Genomic DNA, 23697 nt, shown 5'->3' on the forward strand with positions numbered 1-23697 from the left:
ATTAACAATGGATTAAATGATGGCAATGATGGCGTTGCTCATCAGCCTCTGCAGCTCTAAGGAGCTTTTTAGCATCTTTTAGTTCATTGTTTTGGTTTTGGGGCCCACAGCGTTATTGTTTTGATTCAGTTTCACCGCTGACAGACACAGCTAGCAACTAGCTGGTGAACATAGTTGAGCATTTAGCAGCTAAAGAGCCAGATATTTCCCACAGGAGTTGGTGGAGACCAAAAACAGAGCTAAAAGAAAGTGAATATTGGACTTACATTCATCATGTGGACACAAACACGAATGAATTCTAATGTTGCTCTGTGTCGGCTGGATGATGATGCCAATAAGCACAATAACAATAAGCCACTGTTTGCTAACATGTTTGCCATATAAATTTTTATAAACTGATAATAAGTCAGTGTTGTGTCTACAGCTTGTGATACAGCAGTGATTAATTTTGCCGAAATAAAATAAGTGCAAAACTGGCAAAGTTATGACTTAAATTAGGAAATATCTGATCAAAAAACAAGACCTGAAAAAGCATTCGATGCCCGCTTCAGTACTTAACAGTAGGGCTGCCACTAACAATTCATTTTATTATAAATTCATCTGCTGATTATTTTATCTATTAATCAATTAATTGTTTGGTTGGTGTCAGAAACCAGTGAAAAATGCACTCACAATTTTTTATGTTTTGTCCCGTCAAGAACGCAAAACCCAAATATATAATAAAAGAAACAAGTGAAATATTTGCACTTTTTCTCAGAAATTGACTTAGATGTTAATTCATTATCAAAATAGTTGACAAAATAATTTTCTGTCCATTGATAAATCAATTAATTGACTAACTTTCGGTCAACACTCAAAACATATTGCAGTTTGATACCCAACCCCTCATGATGAGTAATCATTTTTATGACTAATGAGTAAACGCTCATTCTCTATAAAAACAACGACTAGTTAGTCAACCAAAACTACAACAAGCAAACAGTCAACTAATTGACGAAGATCGGACAGGACTATCCATCTATCCATTACATTATAATTTTCAGGAATAAATGCAGAGGGAGGCAGATGGTTAGAAAAATGGAGAGTTTTAGCATTTTCTCTCTTTTCCACTGACTCTCATTAACACATCTTCCTTTCTCCAACACACACACACACACACACACACATAAACATAAAGTAGATTCGGAGTCCAGAGCAACGCACTGGAAGGTGGAGGGAATCAGGTTCTATAATTAGAGGAGCGTTCAGGAGCCATACTGCTGAGCTGCTGAATGTTTAATGTCAGGCCTGCAGGCGTTACATTCGCAAAGAGCAAACCTCTGAGCCCCTTTATACCCCCTCACTCACTCACTCACACACACACACACACAAATGGAGGCCTGTACAGAGACAGATGAGGTGAGCAGCAGTAACAGCAGTAAAACTGGATGAGTGGATTCAGGTTTCAGAGAGGAAACGGCAGCACAATTCACGGACACAGACTCAGTACATCTGACAACTGATACAACTGTAATTCCCAGCTATTGTCTGTAACCTGAACCACATGATGACACAGGAACCCAAACGTCCTCTCTGGATGAGGTAATGGTCGAATGCATCTGACGGGAAAGAGGCACTGCTCCAGACATGGAGTGAGAGCACGAAAAATCTGGGTGTTTGACCTCACATCCGTTATAAAATATGCTGTTTTTTTAATGTAATCTGGTTGGGGAAATTTTCCAACGAAACAACATTTAGTGCATGTTTTTCTATAATCATATGAAGGATTTCACTTCTAAAATACCTTATACAGTATACATTTTTGAAGGATGAAGTTGATCAATTAATAACTTCATAATTTTGAGCCTGTGAAATGCTACCATTACTTTGTGCTATAACTGAGTTTTGGGCAAAATTGGTCCAATAAATAAAAATTTCAAAAGGTGTCGATAAAGATAACCAGGGTTCAAGGTTAGTTTAGAGTACCGTTCTTAAACCGGACCTGCTCAAAGCAGCACACAACTCTTTGCCTACGTTTTTAGTGACACACCAATGTTGACATCTGGGTCGTATCTGCAGTAATTCTGACCTTATTAAACAGATGTGAATCAGCCAGATATGACTGATCCATCCCAGTCACTTTCATTAAAAAACTACAACAACACAATTCTTTTCTGTAGTGAAATTTCGGACTTATCGGCCAACGTGTACCATATGGCAGCATGATATATCTGTGATGAACAATTATTTCGGCCATGCCAATTTATCAGTCGAGCTCTAGGTATCAAATTATGAGAGAACAAGTACATTCTGTGCATCCCTGTTTATTCGAGCTCAAAACGAGCACCAGCTGGGTGGATTTTACTGCGTCAGGACGCTTCAGACTGTATCAGGAGAGATGTTAGTCACTGCTTTTTCTTTTCGAATGGTCAAAACCTCCCGCCTCCCTCTGTGCAGCTCATTTCAGTCCAAAACAAATGCTAATAATGATTATTTTGCTGTTGCTGTTGTTGCCTTAGAATTAAGTTGAAACCTGAGGAAAATTACACACCTGTCATCTGTTAAATATGAACAAATCCACCACTTCAGAATGATCACCCGTATCAACGACAGGTATTACAGGTATTTAATTACAGTTTGAAAGACTTACTACAACCTCAGTTTATTAGACTAATGCTGGATGATGTTTATCTATTCAGGTTGCTTTGGGATTGAGAAATGTGTTTTTTACCCAGAAAGTTACAAATATTACACATTTTAAGTATTTTTACAGCCCCAATATTTGCATAAAACCTTCATTTTCTCAAGTTATCTCTTCATCAAGGCTACCAAAACATTACGATGGTGGAAGATTTCACCACACCTTTTCCACCCTAAGTAGTGTGATCATTAAATGTGGCCTCAAACACAAATAAATCCCCGAAATATTCATATGATATGGGTGTTTGTGGTGCTCAGTGCCTTTACAACAGCTCCTCTTACAGTATCATAACATCTCTTCTGTTCTGAGCTCTGCTGCCTTGTTTTTTTCCAGCTCTCTTTTTAAATTCACATTTATTATAATGTGGGTTTTTTTCTTTCTTCACATGCACATACAGCATGTCCTCAGCCCAAACAGTGACCAGGGAGTGGCGGAGCAGACAGGAATGTTTTAAAGGGAAAGCCAGGGAAGGATATTAACTCTCAGACTTCCTGGATGACTTGGACAATGACTGTACTGAAAGCTGAAGACATTTTGTTTTTATAGTTTATAGCTTATTTCCACACACTGATTTGTATGTTTTATGAGTATTTCTCCTCTCGGTAATGATCATTTGGGTGGTTTTGGTCTGAGTTGACCCTCCTGACTGGCAGATGCAGACAATGTGACAGTCATGCTTGAGAATAATCATACAAAAAAAAAAAAATGAACAACAGTAATTTTGAGGTTCCTGGTGGCAAACCGCTACACTCCCTTTGAGGTGGCCCTTTTACTTTTTATCTAGTCTATACGAGGAGCGGAGCCCATTAAATCCATCTCATACAGCAGGCAGACGTGGGTTCACCGCCGGGCACTTACCCAGCTCAAGACCGGATTTCTTCGACAGGAGAGGCTGGGAGAGCGATGCGACGGCCACTTCGGCTCCTGTCCTGGCTCCCTCCTTGTGTCGCCTTGCCTTTTATCGATTAGCTGCAGGTAGAAACAGTCCTCCGTTACCGTGCCCGTTTCTCTCCTCTCGTGCTCGGGGGGCTCCTGGCAGGTGACGGCGGCCTCTAGTCTTCCTGCGCCCCGGGAGCGCAGCGCTGAAACGCTGGGTAATCTCTGCAGCTCGCTCCGCTTCCCTCTCTCTCTCTCTCTCTCTCTCTCTCTCCCTCTCTCTCTCTCCGCCGCTGCCCTCTGACGTCGTGGAGGAAAGCCCCGCTCGGTGACGTCACGCCGTCCACAACACGGACACCCCACCCCGCGGCGTCACACCCCTTCAGGAACTTGAGTGTTTACTGTAAAACCAAAGTGCTTGCGTGTTTGTTGGAAATTGGTCTTTTATGGTAATCTCTAGATCCACCAATTAGAAGTCTTGTCTAGATATCATTGTCCTGTAAAGCTACAACGTGTTCAGACATGTCATTAACTGCATGTAAACCTCTCCGGCGGTGTAATTTAACTACACTACACTTTAACTGATAGTACATCAAGTTCTGTACTTCAGCCTAAAGTGTAAAACGTCACACGTGTGTGTGAATGTGTGAAACGTGTGTTTTGATGTAATAGTGTTTCCAAAAGTTGTTGGGTCCCTGTTAATAGTGTTATAAAGAGTACGGTCTGGTGCCATATAAATAAAATTGCATTTTGTTGCCACGGCTCTAAAGGCCATTGTGAATATTACAGTAGAAGTACTTTGACACGACTGCAGGCTGTACAGAACTCAGCTGCTCGGCTGTAAACCAGGACCAAGAAGTACGACCACATCACACCTGTTTCAGCCTCTTTGCATCGGCTCCCTGTTTGTTTTAGGGTTGATTTTTAGATCTTGTTGATTACTTTTAAGGCTCTTCATGGCCTGGCTCCAGATTATATTTTAGACCTTGTAATCCCTTATGAACCTTCACGTAGTTTGAGATCTTCGGGGAGGGGTCTCCTGTCTGTTCCTGAGTCCAGGATGAAAACAAAGGGGGACAGAGCTTTTGCCATCAGGGCCCCGAGGCTCTGGAACAACTTGCTTGAAGAAATTAGGTTGTCTGAGTCAGTGTCTTCGTTTAAGTCTCGTCTCAAAACACATTTTTATCTGAAAGCAGATCCTGATCTTACCTGAACTGTTGTTTATTTTACTGTTTATTTTATTGCTTTTGTGTATTTTATGTATTTTATTTCTTTATATTTCATCATTCACTGTGATATTTTATTTCTCTTGTTGTGAAGCACTTTGTACTTTGTTTTGATGAGTGCTCTATATTATTATTATTATTATTATTATTAGAAGAGTGTGTCTCAGGAGACATTTTTAAAACTGTGATTTTTAAGTTTTAAAAACTTAGATGATTTTTTTTTGACTGATTTGATCTCTCAGCTTTGGGGGAAAAACACCACAAAGTTAAATCAAATCTTTTGTTAGGAAAAAATAAGTTTACAGTAAAATATATTTGAAAGTTTTATTTGAGAAATTAAACACAACCTGTGCAGTGGAGGAATGCAACTGAGTGCATTTACTCAAGTTCTGTACATGAGCACAATTTTGAGGTAGCCTACTTGAGTATTTCTTCTGGTTACTAGTTAGTTTTCAGATTAAGATTTTACATTAAATAAACACATATAATCAGTTTATAAACTACAATACATTGTTGAAGATTGAACCAGTGGTTTTCAACCTTTTTTGCATGCGACACCTTAGAACGAAGAAGTGTGTAAACTTCTCACATGGTTTTATCTAAATAATTGTTCAAAGCCAAAAGAGGTAAAACTCTGAAATATTTCACAAACAAAGCTAGTGAAAAGTCAGTTCCTCTCCCATTAATCATCTCACGGCCCCTCAGCTTTATCATGTGACCCTTTGGAGGGGCCCGACCCCTTGGTTGTAAATCCACTGGACTAAACTAGCTGACTGTATATAAAGTAGTTAAAACTCCACCTCGAGCAGCTACAACAATAAAACGGTGCTTTTACGCTGATGCATCAGTACGAATAATGTAATTTATTATATCACTCACGGGACGATTTTCTGCTTAATACTTTAAGGAAATTTTATGTGATAATATCACTGCCGATCTCAGACATGACAACAGAAGAAACAGACCAGAAAAATTCTGCGTCTCTTTTTTCTGAAACCTAACCAAATAGTTTTGGTGCCTAAAAGGAACCAAGTCGTCAGACTTTCTGGCAGCAAGAACTTCTCCCTTGTGCCTCACTTCTCTTTGTCCGTTTTTAATTTAGGAAGAAAAACTGTAAGAGTTTTTAATTAGTTTACAAAAAAACCCCTAAAGCTAAATTTAACTACTGAACTTGGTAACTTCGTAAGATAAATGAATAGTATTAACAGTTGATGGTGTCCCATGTTGACTGTAAAGCCCTCAGAGACAAATTACTTTTGGCTGTAAAAAATAAAACAGAATTAATCTGATCAAACAATTGGGCACCTAGAGTGGCAGATGTTTGCCTTTGGCTCCTTATATTTACTTTTTGACCTTAAATTTCTTTACAAAATTGGTAAACTCAAGCTTATCAAATGTAACATCTTTAAACTAATTTCCCGTTTGCTGCAGGGTTCGCAACAAAACGGGGATTTTATTCATGAAGCAGATAACACTGGTGGGAAACTGAAACTCATGTTTATTTGAAAACCAAATGAAACCAACTTAAACAGCTACTGCAACTTCTTTATTTTTCTGTTTTATATTAATTCGATTTTACATATATTTATACATACTTCAATTGCTTTAAATCCTACTTTTATTTATTATTTTAAATTGAGTTTCTTTTATACGTTTTAATGCCTTTTTATGTCTTCTGTACACAGCTGGATTAACCTGTTTGGGGGCCTAGCAGGAAAAATCTTGTGAAGGGCCCGTTGCCACAAAGTTTCCATTAAGATTAACATTGCACACAACTCACTGTAGATGGCAACTTCATTATATTTTGCACGAAGACTCAGAAACCAACCAACACCCATAAAGTGGAATACTACCCCTTTCCATGTTTTCTGTATGCTAGTTTCAGTTCAGGTAATATGATCAAACAACTATTTGTAGGAAAATGCACCATGTAAGATGCAAATGTAGAAGTAATTACCAAAAAGAAACTGACACACATTGAACCAGAGGTTTTTGCAGTTGCCTGCTTTGCCCGGTTGGTAAACGTTCAGCCTTTGCTTATGTAAAGACTATTGAATTGCCTTGTTGTTAAAAGGCGAAATACAAGCAAACTTGCCTTTCCTCACCAGGCCAAGATTATCCATCCTTGTGTCATTTTTGGACTAAAACAAAAGCAAATCCAACATGTGGTGTATTAAGAATTACAGCAGGAGGCCTAAATCATGTAACTGGATAACATTAAAGTCTCTAATACTTATCTACAACTACTTATTTAAACTTGTGGATTGCACAGTGGGAGAGTCAGGTGAAAAAAATCAAACAAAAAAACAACACGATGTGCACAAAATGTGATGATTGTAGGAAAGCATGAGATTTATTAGAGGGAGAAACATGAGGAATATGACAATAAATTGGCTTTTCTCGCTCTGTTCAGAATCTACTGGAAATAGAAATGTGCTGACAACTAAGAGGCCCACAGCACTGCAAAATTAACCTTAACTCATGAAGTGTAAGGATTCCCCCTATATTCTGATCCCCCTTCCGTCTGTCCACCCACCCGACATCTTTTGCCAACTCCAATCCTTCGCCTCGTTGGGAATGGAGCAGCTCAGGATTCAACCAGCTGGAAGACAAGGGAGAGAGAGGGGAAGAAAAGTTTTGGGTGAATTACAGAGAAAAGGCAACAAGCCATGGTAATAATACTTTCTTGGACATTTAAATGCTGGAACTTTCAAGAGCAATGGACAATAAATTAGTCCTGTCCATCTCCGACTGCAATTAGGGTGCCAGCGTTCACTTTAAAGTGCACATTCAAAAGTCACATTCATTTAGGGGTGAACAAAACAGACAGCAAGGTTTTCTGTCAGGTTTCAATTCTAAATATACACATTCAAAGCTTTTAAAAAGTTTTGAATAAAAAAAACAGAACCACGGCATCATTATATAGAATATTAAGGGAAATTTAGCATGAAATTGTCTGGTTGAGCTGAATAAAAGACTGAAATCTGCCTGCTGCGAATGCTGAACATCTGCTATTGTTTTTCCATCACAACAACCCCGAGAGAATAGAAACACATCAGTATTCAAGGGAAAGTGCGGGTGACACAGTCTGCATGCAAGATGTTTCCACTGAACACAAACACCAGGTGACTACAGAACAGGGAGGAAACTAATAGGTCAAGGAGGAACAGAGGATTCAAGGAGCCCGATGTCACAGGAGTGTTCAGAGGCCGAGTTTGTTATTTCCAATATATCAGCTATGACAGGAGGAAAGAAATCTTTACTTCTGTTGATAATTAAAGAAAGCTAAAATGTTATTTATCACGTATCATTCAAGAATACATCTATGGAACAAAACATATTAAGCAAGTACATTAAGTACAAGCCTATGGAACAAAAAGAAGGTCATAAGAAGGACATCTTTGGGATTCAAAACATTTACGAGAGGGAATTTTTCTGAAGGTTTGAGTGACCAACGTCCTTCAGCTTGTCTCTTTGATCCAGTTCACTTCACACAAACTGTGATGTCAGTGCTCCTGCTGAGAGACCAGCAAGTCAGCACACAAGACGCCGACTCATCTTTAACTTTCAATGTCACTGATAAAATTATTTAATTGACATCAGTCTGAAAGTGTTTTTATCCAACTGGACTCTGGACACTGATGTGAAAACGAACACATTTCCCAATTTTAAAATATAAGACAAACTTCACATTAGGTACGAGGGACTTCATAAAGTGCTCGACATTCCAATACAAAGTTAAATTCCTGTAATAACTTTTTTGTAACAAGCCATTTTACAAATTCGTATGACAAGACTAAAATGACCAGGATGCACTCTTTCTAAAGCAGTCTGGTCTCACTGATTTATCTGAGAAATGTAATTGTCAGTCAGACAACATTTAGGTCTAAAGGAAGGATTCAGCTACTAAAATACTGTACAGTCTGTTTCACAGTGAAGTGCATACTGATTTAGCAGTTAGCCATATCAATCAAATGCTGAGTTAATTTGCAACCAGTACAGTCTCTCAAATGTCCAAAAGGTCATTCGTGGAGTCCGAGAGTGAGAGAGCGCAGTATTTGAGCCAAGGAGGAGCAGTATAAGGAAGAAGAGGAGATAGCAGGTTATTCTGATGGATGAAGAAAGGGAAGTATGTCCCGGGTGAGAGATAGGGGTGAAGTCTCCACTGGACGCAATAACTGACGCATCATTTGAACCTCCTGTTTCGTCACTTTGGTGGTGAGCTGGAGGTCTGAGAGTAAAGCATCAACATTGAAACCTGCTGCTGAAACCGATTTTCTTAAGAGTGACACAAAATTGGTCTCTTCTAGTCTGCTTTATAGAGACCAGGGGTTTTCACTCTCTGACGCTGTGGGTCCTCAGACAAAAATCGAGACATTATTAAAAGTATGCAGAATTAACTATTAGCAGTTTCTGTTTGCAATGCACCCATGGATGTACAGACAACTATCACTGGATCACTTTGATACTGAAGAAAACTTAAAAACACGATGATTCTCAGGCAAGCTCTGGAGTTATAAGGAGCACCTTGTTTCTATGATTTCTAAGTGGATTTAAGGACATTTATTTGCACTGAGGGATAATGCTGCTTCTCACTGAATCTAAAAATACGTGTATCATGTCTGTGTGTTCAGATTTAACTGAAACACTGAAAACAAGTGCAATTTCTGACACAAGTCACAGCAATCAGGCCCTAAGGGTTTTAAAGTACCTTCATTGCCTCCATGAGCTGTATGTCACAGCCTAACCTGTCGTTTTCAGAACATGTGCATGCACCTGTCCCTTTCACCTCACGCAGTATCTTTGCCTCACATCTCTCACCCAACTCTTCTTTTTCAGCAATAACATCATGCATCATGTTTCTTTCGCTCAAAACTGTTAAAACGGTCATTGCAGATTTATGACATTTAATGAAAACCAACAGCTTTGGTTCTCTCTCTGTGCTACATAAAACTAATATGAGAATGTTAAATGCCACTGAAAAACACTGGCTGGGTGGACAATGCATGTCTGATGCTTCTAATGCATTTCTATCTTTAAAGAAACAAAGGAGGAGGAAATGTAAGCTGATAGGAAAAACAGGAGATCGACTGTACGTGCACAAGAATCAGAGAGTGAGGAAGAGAAAAGGGCAAAGTCATCGATTAAACAAGAGCAAACCTGACCAGCAGAAGCAAACAATATGCGACAAATGTCAATATTTTAAACACCTTCTGATGAAAAGCATCTCAATAATCGTGTATGGCATTCTGCTCTGCTAAATGTCAAAACCTTAAATTTCATCTCTATATAGTGAAAGGCAGAAGCAGCAGCATAGTGCTAAGAGCCAGTTTGTTTTGTGGTTATTGATCAGTTCTACACTGGCTAGTTCTCTTTCAGACTTGATTTTGTGATGAAGAGTAACAAAAATACAACTTTAAATCCTTTCTATTTCTACAACATGGATGACACTGGTGGAACATTGTGAATTTCTTGATTTGCTGACGCCACATTGAGTCTCCATCTTCCATGTTTACACCTCGCAAGGTTACATTTTGTTGCCACTGTGACACTCGATCAACTCTTGTATAATCTTCACCCTTGAGGGAAAAAAGAACCCATTGGAGGGGAAACGGGAAGGATGAAAAAGGTTTTTAAATGAAGAACACTTGGTCTTTACAGGCAGTGGCACGGGCGGGAGTTTCCGTGGCAGCGGAGAAGGCGGCTACGATGGAGGCGAAGACGACGTTTGGGTTCTGGGCAGCGTCGATGGCCGTGTGCAGGCCCCTTGCACTGTAGTACTTCACCAGAGGGATGGTCTGCCGGTGGTAGGCGTCCAGGCGGGAGCGCAACGTCGTCTCGTTGTCGTCGCTGCGGCGAATGAGCGGCTCGCCTGTCACCTGAGTGCAGACAAAAAAATCACATGAGAAGAACAGAGATGGTAAAACATGTACAACAATGCATGCAGTTTCAACTTGTGTCTACAATTACGTCAATGCTCTCATCTTGGTTTCATAAGGCACCCTAATCAAATGTCACTGTATCCCTTTGACATGTTACTTGTTGCTGTACTGAAATTCGTCTTTGTGTTCGTCGACAAAAGAGGAGCTTTTGGAAATCACAGCCTTCTTTCGAAGCCAGGGGATTGTATGTCGCTGCGTGTAGTGCTTTGTTTGCAGATGAGCCACATGGTTTCACATGTTACACATTTATACAAAGAGTAAAGCACATTAAGTAGGGATGCACTGGTCCAATCTGTCGGATCTGTATCGGCACCAAACCTGGACTTAGAAATCAGATTGGCTATGGGGCAGACGTGACCGATCCACATTAAATACAATTTCCTTGGCCATGTTATTATAAACTTGTGTGTTTCTGCTATCAGTTACATTCATTCAGTTACATTCATTCAGTGCCACAGCGACACTTGGCCTCATGTTACTTTACATAAACATGATCCCAATGAGTTCTACGCAGTTTAAATTTGGGAAAAAGAGGGCACTGGTATCAGATATGTACTCTGCATAAGCAGATACCCTGAGCTTAAGCATCTGAGTTGAAACCAGGATTTAAAAAAAGTTGGATCAGTACATCCTTAACATTAAGGGCTATTTTCAGGGTGGCGCAACAGTCAGCGCATGCAGCACTTGATCAGTTTGGTATTTTCCTGACCTTGAAATTGGCTTTGCATGTCTGTGTGCTATTTTGGTGCCATGCACAGAGTGCACAGATGGGAGGAGAGGCCTTCAACTTTGTACTGAGAATAAACGTCTCAGAACCACATCTGTTTCTAGTGCAACATCAATCTGCTGCCAATCTGATGATTTTGTCAACAAATGCAAACTAAATACTTAACGGAATAACGCTTAAACTATTTTCATTAAAAACTCTCCAGCCAGTAGATGTGTTGAAGGTTCAGTATGTAACATTTAGGAGGATCTATTGGCAGAAATGGAATATAATATTTATAAGTATGTTTTCATTAGTGTATAATCACCTGAAAATAAGAATTGCTGTGTTTTCATTACCTTAGAATAAGCCGTTTTTATCTACAGGGGGAGCAGGTCCCCTTCCCCGGAGGTCGCCATGTTGCACCGCCATGTTTCTACAGTAGCCGAGAATGGACAAACCAAACACTGACTCTAGAGAGGGCCTTTTGTGTTTTTTCGTGGCCACCGTAATTTCTCCTACACGCTTGGAATGGGAGGCTGAGGTGAGCAGTATTCAAATGGTTGCAAACAGCGATTTCACCACTAGATGCCACTAAATCCTACACACTGCTCCTTTAAATCAGCATCAAAATATAAAATATACTGTGGTTAAAGCAGGAAAGTGTGCAAATCAGTCTACATTCATCCATAAATTTGTGATTCTTACAGTATCTGTTGTCCACAGCTGCTTTATACTGCATGAAAAGCTTATCCTTCAGATCATTAACTCCCTGCAGCCTTCAGATGCGTTGATAATGTGCAGCCTCTGATTGGAGTTCTGCGTCAGAGCTCAGTGCCATTACGTACTATAGCCCACTGTGTTTACCTTCATTAAATTACATCAAAGGACACCAGCCTGCTACAATGTAACCCCATACACCTCTACACACATCAGACTGGTTCGTTATAACTCAGCATCAGATTACCAGAGCTCATTAATCCTGCGTGTCACAGCCTCCTTTCCAACTTAAAAAACACATTTAAAAAAAAATCAGCTGTTCATGTTTTTGTTGGCTCAGCTGTTTTAGAACGATGAGACTAGTGATGTGACTGGCTGAGAGTGTATTTATTAAATCACCACACCCTCCGATATATAATCCGCTTTACCCAGCCCTTTTGCACTTTGCGCTGCAGCACAAACGTAGCAGGTGGGCTTGGAGACCCTACAGTCCGTGCATCCAAGACCTACCACTCTGTGCTCGTGGTCGTGGTTGTGAGATTAATATAGTGTCCTAAGTCTCTCAGCTCCACATTCCCTCAAAAACACAATGTTGTTTACAGAAATCTAGATTAAGTAGAACACAGATCAGAGGTACAAACTCTGGAGAAGAGATATGTACGGGCCTAAAACTAAGACCCAAACCCAGCCCTTCCAAGACCTGACTGGTACTGCCAAATTTAAGACCCAAAGCTTTTTTTTTGCTTCATTTCATTCACTGCTCACCATTATCACAACAGGCTACCGCGTCCTCTAATTTTGCAACCTAGAAGGTTTTCTATTTTTCCCATTACAGTGACATGCTGCTTAAGTGAACATGTGATGTGATTGATCAATTACAGTCATCTGCTGAGCTAGAGTCAGCCAGTGCTGGACTCATCTAGCTATAAATTCATTTGGTAGAGGAACAGTTGAATAATAGCCTTACTCAATATATGACCTTTGCTGTGTGTCATTCATAACAGTCTAATAATTTCCTCTGGCATTAGCACGGGCAATCTTTAAAAGGACACCTATGGTTTTGCTCGCAGCCAATCACTGCAAGCGTTCTTTGATTTAATGTGATGACCTCCACACACACACACCAAACACTTCTTCGCCTCGTTCTCCGGCGGGCTGGACCCAGACCCAGCTCCGGACTACTGTGCGGAGTGATGGTGGAGTGTGCCAGTGTGTGGCAGCCCGCCCTGCGGACTCCCGGCCTGTCCTCTCTGTCTACCCCAGAGACACTTCGGCAGCGAAACGGGATCCGGAGGAGCAAGAGAATCAGCATGCTGGGGTTTTTATGCAGATGGTTTGTAAAACAGACACAACCAGAGCTACACATAGCCAAATACAACCTCTATGCTTGACTCAACTATTAACTCATAGTCCAACACTCTGATAAACAAGGCTGGCCTGTTCTGCCGGTTCTCTGTAAGCTACACTTATCTTGTGCATTAAAATCGAATTACAGAACACTTTCAAAATGTATTTGTGTAAAAATCATTTGGATGGGGAAGACTGGTGGCATTTTACGCAAGTGAATGCTTCTATTCACATGATGAGTATCACTTTAAGGGTGCTGGTTTTGGTTACCCAGCCCTAGGTGCATTGCACAGAAGGAGCTTTTTTTGACAACTAAGAAGGCATGGTTCTTATTTCACACACACACACAAACCAAAATCTCATTGGATCTACATGAATCACACAAATGACCTATTTTGGATTGAAAACAGCGATTTTCGCCGAAAGGTGATAAGTTAAAACTTTACTCGATGACTTTTTAACTTTCCCACCACCAAGCAGAAATCTTCTCTAACTCTGAGTCTCTTCATCTACTCAGTTGTGATGTTATCTAGATTTAATAACATGAATAGCTTTTAACCAGAAACATCTTCATGTATTTAATTAAGGTCAAATGTCCCTAATATTTTCAGAATGCGTCAAAGCACTTTGTCAGAAGCTGGCTGATAGTCACCAATTTCCAGCATTGCAGCAATTTTAGGTAGGTGGAAGTGGTTTCTAAGTGGGTTGATAGTGAAACTACTTACGTCATCCTTCATGGGCTCTTTGGGGGGGTTGAACTCCTCGTGGTAGGAGCGGCCACTTGGCTGATGAATTAGTCTGGGGAAATGGTGGGGAGATGGTGAGGAGGATGGGACAAGGACAGAAAAGAAATCTGAGTGAGGGCAGAGGAGGACAGATGAGGGTTAGACATCCACGGTGACTCACTAACTACTTAACTGTCCTTTTCACATCCCACATGCTGCCCTTGGCCTACTTGGGCTTGAAAAGGAGGCAGCCGGCCTCCTCCTGCTCACAAAAAGGACCACAGCGGACAGAAAGATGGCTTTTTAAAAGATTTACAAACTAACTGTCTTCTATTCAGTGTGGCATACACATAATGTAGAGCGGTTATTGTGTAGAAAGACAAACATTGTGCTGCAACGCCAATAAAATATTTCACAACACATTTTCTAAAGCACAGACACATGTTTAGACACAGGTCTCTGAAAACACGTCTGCCTGTTCAATGTGTGTGTCAGCTTCAAATCAGCGCACAGCCTGTTATATTTAACGGTTTCAAAACTGATATATAAAGAATGATTTGTTGCATGGTGAACGGAGAAGAGCTGGAAACGTACCAGGAAACAACAAGGCACTGCCAATTAAGTTGTTATAAGGGTTATAACTTTCTCTTCAGTTCTCTCTTTGGCCTCCACCTCTAGAGTTTACATAAATGAATCAGTGCCAGGTCAGACCAGAAAGTGGCACAGCGAAATTTATCAGAGCATCGATGCAAGCTTGGTGATGTAGCGATTACTTGCAGGTCGTGCAGTGGCTGGTGTTGGTTGTGACTTGTTTCACTTGAGGCAACATACATCAAAAGAGGAGAGGTCTACTGGTGTTGCTTCTCATTCAACATGTCATGGTTAAGGACAACACCGGGTTGTAGGCAGAAGTAAACAAGCCAGAATTACTGAAGTGGCTTCTTGCTTCGTAACTTCCACAATAACACTGTAATATGTGGAACCGCTTCTGCAAAATAATTGTGCAGGACATGTTTGACCGAAGCTTCGAATGTCTGTCATCATTAGAAAACTAATGACGGTTTGCATTTGGTCAGTGGTGGAAGTAGTACTCAGATCCTTTACCAAGTAAGTAAAAGTAAAAATACCATGGTCTAAAAATACGTCCTGAATTCAAAATGTTACTTAAGGAAATGTACAGAAGTATTATCAGCAAAATGTACTTAAAGTCTGAAAAGCACTTATTATGCAGACTGGCTACTTTCACAAATACATGTAAGAGCATTTTAATGTTGTAGTTAGTCAATGTGGAGCCAATTTTAGTTACTTTGTATACTACTTGGTAGATTAGTACTATAGTCCATTTACTGCATCATATGGTGGGGTTTTTTAATGTAAAAAGAAACTACAGCTGTCAAACCAATGTAGTGGAGTAAAAAGTACAATATGTCCCTCTGAGATGTAGTGGAGTAGAAGTATAAAGCACAGAATGGAAATACTCAAGTAAAGTACAAGTATGTCAAAACTGTAATTTCAGTACACGACTAACTACAGTAAATGTACATTCAACGTCAACTCTATCTGAAAGCACCATGTGGATTTACAAATAGCAAATCCTTTGAAATGAACTGATTTTGTTCTGACATTTTGCTGTTAGCAATGCTGGTGGGACTTTGTTGAAATATTTATGAACAACATATTAACTTTCTAACAGAACTGTGTCCTTATCTATCAGATAACACCTTGAATTAATTTATTGGTTTCAGGAGGTCACCTTTCTTAAAAGCACCTGTACTTCTATCATCAACCTGTAAACCCACTTGGTACAGCACACTTATTTTATTTTATACTTACCCACTTGGTACTTAATTTATTTGGTTACCTGTATTATAGTGTACTATATTTTTTTGCTAGTACTTCTACTCCTTGTGTGCACTGACGTGATAGTGAGCTGCTGTAACAAAAGAGTTTCCCCTCGGGGATCAATAAAGTATTTCTGATTCTGATTCTGTTTCTGATAGAGATAAGAAGTCACTTCTAATACCAAGACAAAAATTCTTCACTTTAAAATCCTGTGTTTTTCACTGTAAATTTGAGTGTCACTAATGAGCTGTAGCTTGATTCTAATATTCACATTATTTTTTGTTTTATACACTTTTATGCCCTTTGAGATTCATGAAAAGTAGCATTTCAGCAAACAGTTTAAAAAGTACAATGAGGCACCGAGCAGCACATTTCTTCAGGGACGGACAGGTCGACTTCTTTAAGGATTCAACCTTCCAGCCGCAGGACGCTCTCAAACCCCTTCAGGCCACCTTCTGTTGATCGCATGCTTTCACGCTCCACTTCTCTCCAACATTATCTCACTGTCCCAGACTCTTCTGTTCACATGAATCAATCTACCTGCCCGGGTGGATTTAACGTGCAGACAGAATGAGGAGCTTCTCAGCCAAAAGGTAAAAGCATCCTGGGAAATCATAAACCACCGGGAAATAAAAACAGATTGAATCCTTTCTAAAGTCTTGAATAATTAATGCTTTCTCATGCCGACTCCTACCTGCCACAGATCCTGCGGACCAACAGAGAGTCGTCAACAGCGAACTCGATCACAGAGTCCAGCTTCTCTTGTCTCTTGTCCAACAAGTCGTCCAGCTGGAAAAGACAAACACACAGGAGTCAAACATAAGACATGACTGATCTTCCACTTCTCTCCAATATGATGAATCAGACTAAATAAAAACATCAGCTGAAAGTCGTAAATTCTCAAATAGTCAATGGCTGCATTTATATAATGCTTTTGCTTCATAATTTACCTTTTTCCCCTTTTACTTAAACTAAAAGGAGAAAACTATTCTTTAGTTTGCAACACGTTATTAGAGACATGCCTTTATTCATAATTCCCTCTGTTTAAAGTATATTTGATCATATTTTAGTAGAAAGCCTCCCTGTTCTCTGATCTATTCCCATTCTTTCATGTTAATTTGCAGAAAACTTCTTCCATGATCTTTCATTAAGCTTTGTTTTTGCATTTATTATAGTGAATATATATATGAGTTTTGTCCTTTTAGTGAAGTTACATTCTGGGCAATAATGACGTTTATTATTTTTACTTTCTGTACAGTTAGATGAGAAGATCGATACCACATGTGGATAGAGTATGGAGCTAGAGCAGAGACTTAGCTTAGCACAAAGACTGAAAAGAGGTAGAAACAGTTAGCCTGGCTTTGTCCAAAGTTCAAAAATACACCTATCAGGACCTCTAAAACTCACAAAATAACATGTTGCATCTCATTTGTTATATCTGTACACAAACCTAAAAGTTTTGGTTTTATGGGGAGTTACATCCTGGAACTATTTCTCTCTGGGTGCAGTGATTTCCTGGAGTCACCGTGAGTTTGTCGGGCAAGAAAGCAAACAGGTGTATTTCCTAAAATGTCAAACTATTCTTTTAAATTTCTATTGTGACCTACAAGTTATCGATGCACTGTTGAACTCTGTTTTGATTAATTAATTCCACTCTGTGCCATTTTGTTTCACAAAACAGCAGAAAGCAACAGCATCAAATGAAATCCTCACCATCTCTGCTTGTTTGACTGTGCGAGGGAACCCGTCCAACAGGAAACCGTTCCTGCAGGCCGACGTGTCCAGGTTCTTCTCTATGAGCTCCACGACCATCTCATCACTGACCTGCAAGAGAACAAAAGATCATTCTCTCATCCATCTATTCACACTGTAACCTGCTACATCCTGCATAGCCACAGCTCTGTACAGGAGCCACACGAAGAATACTATGACCTTAATTAGAAAACAACATGTTGACACACTTCAGTTGCTTCTGATATATGTGACAGTAAATTTCCTTCATGACAATAAAAGGTGTCATTTTATGTAAAGGACAGCAAACACACTTGTTTATGCAGTGGATATACATAAATACAAGCAAACACAGCAGCAAACAGCTCTGAGGAAATCACAATGAGAAATCAGTCACATGTTGAAAAGGCCAGAGACAAAGAGTTATGCAACAGGTGCATAAAGACACACATGTCCAGTACGCACACACACAAATACAGAACACCACACACAATTAGAGATTAGAAATGTTATAAAACGGCACACATTATTATTTTGGTGCCAGGAGAAACGTCTTAATTTAGTTAAAACATTAAGTAGGAATAAGATTACACCCAGATAAAAGTAATGCAATCTGATACAACAGTCCTGGAATAAATTCTACCATCACGGAGGTTATAATGTTCAGTTTTTGTTGAAACATTTTGGAGGATGTAGTTTACGGTGCTGTTGAATTGTATTGCATTATACCGAGAGGAGTTTCTAATATTTTGTCCACCCCATTTATATCAATTAGGATAGACTAAATAGATGACAGTCATCACAATACAGAATTATGTTGTTATTTAATGACAGACTCCAAATGCTGACTGTCATTTAAAAATGGCAGCGTCATCGCTCAGTATCAGCAGTGACCCCTTGTGAGGGTCGTACATAGGGTCACCAGATGATTACAGCTGAGTCAAAAACATTGTGCTACATAAAATTATATTTATTTTTGGGATTTTATCTCTAATATTTGCTTTTTTCTTGTGAAATACATGGAGTTTGACCTTTTCAGGCATCTATTCAAATGACATAATCTGAGAAGAGAAAATGTCACATGTTCACAACTCATAGATATGCAACCTGTTATGAGGGATCACAAGTAGACATATTTAAGGGGCCACGTGCAAAAAATAAGGAACTATATTTCCTTGTGTCCCATTGCAATGAACATCAGTATGATTATGTATTTAACCTTTACTTACAGGGTATGTTGAATATTTACTACAATTTTAAAGCAACACCCTGTTAAAGACGGACAGACAATGCACGGATTCCGTTCATAGTAGAATTGTAATGCTGCCTTTCTCTCTTTTAGTTAACAATGTTGTGGACGCAGTTGTCTTGTTTGAATAAACTTTACTGTAATTGTCACTGGACAAAACCGACCGGGGGTACTGTGCTTATGTTCCGTATAAGCACCCACGTCGTGGCCGGTCAATTGATCCGTACAGTGTGAGCATAAAAGTTGCAGGTTCTGGACGTGCAGACAGGCGGATTAAAATATGTAGTGCGATTTAAAACAACGTACAAGATTAATAAAAACGCAGTGTCTGCCCAAGCTGACACTTAACAGTAAGAATTAAAGAAACAAAACAAGAGCAGAGTCATTGATAGAAAAGAGTAACAGTCAATAAACATGGTAAACATGTAATTTTGCCTCCATTAGCAGACACCACTTTACGCAGATAGTTTCAGAGTTTTACTTTTCTCCATATATGGAAAAAAGCTCCAACTTGAAATTTGATTTCCTGTCTTACAGTTGTTGCACTGCACGCTTGTGTTCTCAACATCGTTGGAAGCCATTTTAGCAGTAAATGTCATTAAAGACAAAACATGAGACATGTAGTCATGTGGGACTGAACATAAAAGGACTGTAATGTCAACACAGAGCTTCAGAGAGGGCAAAGGAGCAGAGAAAGAAAAATACACACAGTGATCATGAGAAGCAGATGAGCAAAAAGTTACCAGTTTGCCGGCATCCATGGTCTCCTTGAGCCTCTTGCCGAGCTCTGAGCCTGAAGCCACCATGGCCCTCAACATGTCTCCGGTGGCCAGGTGGCAAACACAGTACTGCTCTGCTAGCCGAGGGGCCTGCAGGGAGAAGAAGAGATCATTCGTGTTAAATAACACATTATTAAAAAGTTATAAATTATCACCACCAACCAGACAAACGGAGACAAAGTTTGGCTGTAGATTTTACTTTGTTCTGCCCTCTGTTCTGTCAGAGAGTCAACCACCTGCATTGCTGGCTGGTAAAAGCATGAAAGGAATTTGTTCATTTTGACTGTGAGACCAAAGAGTTTTCAGCAACAGAGATTATTATTCAGTTGCAGCTATGCACCAAAAATGAACTATATAGTCGTGCAGGCGAAACTGCATCTCTAGCATATTCAGTTGTCATATATACAACTCAACTGATGAGTCAAATAGATATTAGGAACATTTTCTCCTTCTATAAAGAAAACTAATGAGGTAAAAGCTTAGTTCCCCTGTTAATCTTGTCAATTAAGTTCATTATAGTCATATCAGGGAGATGAAGATGAGTTTTCTGACAAATAACCTACAGGACTGGTTGTGCATTAAGAAGCAGTACCTTAATATTTGGCATATGGCCTCACCTGCAATACAGCATGCACCAAGCAACATGCAATACAACTAAGGCTGCAACTAACATTTATTTTAATCATCAATTCATCTATCAATAATTTGTTTTGTCCGACCAAACGCAAGGACATTCAGTTTACTGTCATACAAGACAAAGAAAAGCAGGAAATCCTCACATTTCAGAAGCTGGAACCAGAGAGTGTTTGGTATTTTTGCTCGACATAAACTATTAATTGAATATCAGAACAGCTGCTGATTCATTTTTTGTCGATCAAGTAATCGTTTCAGCTCTAAGTACAAGAATCCACCAAAACAAGTGAATCTTCGGAGCACTTAATAAGTGAGATTGCATTACTGAGAACAGAAGACCTCAAACCAGATCACAATACGTGTTAAAGAAACAAGAGACTGAGCAAGCAGAAGTAATGCCAGAGGGCGTGAACTTCAACATGCATACGTGACTGAAGTAAGAGTACTACACAATGTGGAGATGATACACAGACAGATTTCGAAATTTTTCTGGTTTCTGTCTCCCACAAAGTTACAACAAAAATCATTCTGAATTATGTAACCGTGAAAAGGGCAAGAGACAACTATGTGCCTTTAAAAAAAAAAAGGACTTGCTCTCCTAAAAATACTTGTACTTTTAACTACCTCTGGTAGATATTTTGTAGATTTTTGGGTAGATCATTAGTCATTATTAAAAATACATATCAACATTAGCCAATATCTTTGGAAAATTACACAATATCTTTACCAGCTTTAAAATACATAATGGTACATGCCCATTTAGCCCATTGTTAGAACTAATCCTGTTATCTACCAGAAGCACTGGTTTGACCAGAACAGATCCTGGCTAACTTCCAACTGAGCTTTCTCTTGTATTTATGTATTTTCACATACATATTGCTGGCAAACTGCAGGTTAATGCTAACGTTATTCTAATTCATGGTCACTGCAGCAGTTTTGGCTCCAGACCTCTCCACTTAGTTGTCCTGGCACTGTATAATGTGGCACAAGCAGATAAGAGTTACACAAGAGTTAATTAAAAGGTAAAGAGTGATGCAATTAACGGTTATTATTTTTATTATCAACGATTATTTTTGATAAATCAGTCAATCATTTAGTTGATCAAATGTCAAAAATAGTGAAAATGCCCACTACAATTTTCCCAAGGCCTAAGATGGCATCTTTATATTGTTCGTTTTGTCAGACAAACAATATACAACAATAGAAAACAAACAAACCCTCACATCGGAGATGCAGGAACTATTTTCACTTGATTAATGTGTGAACAATTAACCAATTGGCTTTCTTTTGATTGATTAATTAATCGACTAACGATGTGGTTTCAGAAAATAAGTCCAAAAAACTACAAATACTGCACAGATGATTAGGTATTAGTAAAAACAGATAATTAATCTATGCCAATATTTGATAATAAAAGTAATCTATATAATAAAATAACCAAATATTTGCTCATTGCAGCATTTGGACAGTGATGATTTACATGCTTTTCTCTGTTTCATATCACAGTAAGCAGAATACCAGTGGGGTTTTATGCCAAATTGAAAAAATCTGTTCTGTATGTATTGTAAGTCTTTGTAAAGCTGTGATGAGCATTGTAAACTTGTTATAAACTGATTAAATCAGCTTAATAATTGCCAACAAACGAAAGTAGCCTTTAGAAGCAGCCCTGCAATTTAACCATCAGTGTTGCATAATGTATAATGTAGGTGGTACAAAATTAAAACAGGGAAGGTGACAAAAGCTATCTTTTGACACCGGGGTTTTATGTAGTAACTTTAAAATAAAACCCAAAAAAAACCCAAAAAACATGCGTGCATGCAAACATATTTCTTTATGTCTCAGACTCTCGTGAGGTTGTTGCAGTACGTTACTTAACTTCATCGTGAAGCTGACGAACATATTTAAGAATAATATAACCTTAATCTCAACAGACTGTCCAGCTGTGTAATTCATTAGAGCTGTAGTGACAAATGGAACCAGATAGAGCCAGGTAGCTTAGCATTAGCATTAGCATTAGTATTAGCATTAGATTTAGCTAGTGCTAATACAGACCATGCGCTTAACGCTACTGTTTTTCCAAGCTAACGGCTAACAGCTAGCACAGTTAGCTCACCTGAGTCCCCTTCCCGGCTCCGGGCGGTCCGAGCAGGATGGCACGGATCCCCTCATGCACATCGGCTATTGTCTCCTTCAGTTGCGTGATGGGGGCCATGTCTGGACCGGGAGACCACCACGGCAGAAACTTTTTCCCGAGTCGTCCTGGTGACACTTCAGCCAAGTTGGCCAAGAAAAGAAACGTCTCCGCCTCTTTTTTGCTACAACGGTTAAACCCCACCCTCTACTGGAAAATCCGGCGTCTGATTGGCCGCCAGACTGTTCCGTCAGTAACTGTGTGCGTTGATTGGATGAAATTATTTCGACGTCTCGTTGTGTCACAACAGAAAAACGAAAAAGGCTTCAGTCCGGAATATTCAACATGTCAAGAAATTTACATTATTTTATTATACATTAGTGCTTTTATTCTTGATCATAGTCTTCCTGAATTGTTTTGGTGTGTTGAACATGTGCTTTTTGGTTTCTATGCCTGTCCCAATTAACAATTAATTACTATTTATAATTTGTTTTTTTATATAATAATAATAACATTTTATTTATAGAGCACTCATCAAAACAAAGTACAAAGTGCTTTACAACAAGAGAAATAAAATATCACAGTGAATGATGAAATATAAAGAAATAAAATACATAAAATACACAATAGCAATAAAATAAGCAGACAGTTCAGGTAAAATCAGGATCTGCTTTCAGATAAAAATGTGTTTTGAGACGAGACTTAAACAAAGACACTGACTCAGAAAACCTAATTTCTTTGGGCAAGTTGTTCCAGAGCCTCGGGGCCCTGATAGCAAAAGCTCTGTCCCCCTTAGTTTTCGTCCTGGACTCAGGAACAGACAGAAGACCCCTGCCCGAAGATCTCAAACTACGTGAAGGTTCATAAGGGATTACAAGGTCTAAAATATAATCTGGAGCCAGGCCATGAAGAGCCTTAAAAGTAATCAACAAGATCTAAAAATCAATCCTAAAACCAACAGGGAGCCGATGCAAAGAGGCTGAAACAGGTGTGATGTGATATATATAATATTCTTTTCTTATTTATTGATTAATTTTTTATTTTTCCGTTATTTTTTTAAATTAGTTTATTATCCCCTTTTGTTCTTGGGTGTGTGCAGGTGTGTTTTGA

At 39.2% G+C, this 23697-nt stretch overlaps 2 protein-coding genes across 3 annotated transcripts in view; both read right to left on the minus strand.

Annotated features, from left to right (window-relative positions):
• The window catches only part of rnf19b (ring finger protein 19B), a 44205-nt gene extending 40370 nt beyond the window's left edge, over positions 1–3835 (minus strand). The window contains exon 1 of the mRNA XM_044171893.1: positions 3539–3835. The gene's annotated coding sequence lies outside the window, so the exon portion shown is untranslated. The remainder of the gene's footprint in view (positions 1–3538) is intronic.
• Positions 3836–7110: 3275 nt separating this feature from the next.
• ak2 (adenylate kinase 2) lies at positions 7111–22762 on the minus strand. 2 transcript variants are annotated; one of them, XM_044171896.1, is made up of 7 exons: positions 22570–22762; positions 19788–19913; positions 17778–17888; positions 16759–16853; positions 14223–14295; positions 10442–10661; positions 7111–7384 (listed from the first exon to the last, which is right to left on the minus strand). In XM_044171896.1, exons 1-7 carry the CDS (start codon positions 22666–22668, stop codon positions 7377–7379), a joined length of 732 nt encoding a protein of 243 aa, XP_044027831.1. In that variant the 5' UTR covers positions 22669–22762; the 3' UTR covers positions 7111–7376. The 2 variants fall into 2 exon arrangements, with proteins under 2 accessions (XP_044027831.1, XP_044027829.1); XM_044171894.1 differs by having other exon boundaries at positions 7332–10661; positions 22570–22759.
• Between the last annotated feature and the right edge of the window lie 935 nt (positions 22763–23697).

The sequence above is a fragment of the Siniperca chuatsi genome, linkage group LG17, assembly GCF_020085105.1.
Source record: "Siniperca chuatsi isolate FFG_IHB_CAS linkage group LG17, ASM2008510v1, whole genome shotgun sequence".
Taxonomy (NCBI): Eukaryota; Metazoa; Chordata; class Actinopteri; order Centrarchiformes; family Sinipercidae; genus Siniperca; species Siniperca chuatsi.

Excerpts from the sequence above, each read along its gene's own strand:
- ak2 (XM_044171894.1), bottom strand. The coding sequence starts at position 22,668 with ATGGCCCCCATCACGCAACTGAAGGAGACAATAGCCGATGTGCATGAG. Across the intron at positions 17,889-19,787 it reads CCATGGATGCCGGCAAACTG|GTCAGTGATGAGATGGTCGT; the intron begins GTAACTTTTTGC and ends GTTCTCTTGCAG. Across the intron at positions 10,662-14,222 it reads AAGAGCCCATGAAGGATGAC|GTGACAGGCGAGCCGCTCAT; the intron begins GTAAGTAGTTTC and ends GTCTGCACTCAG.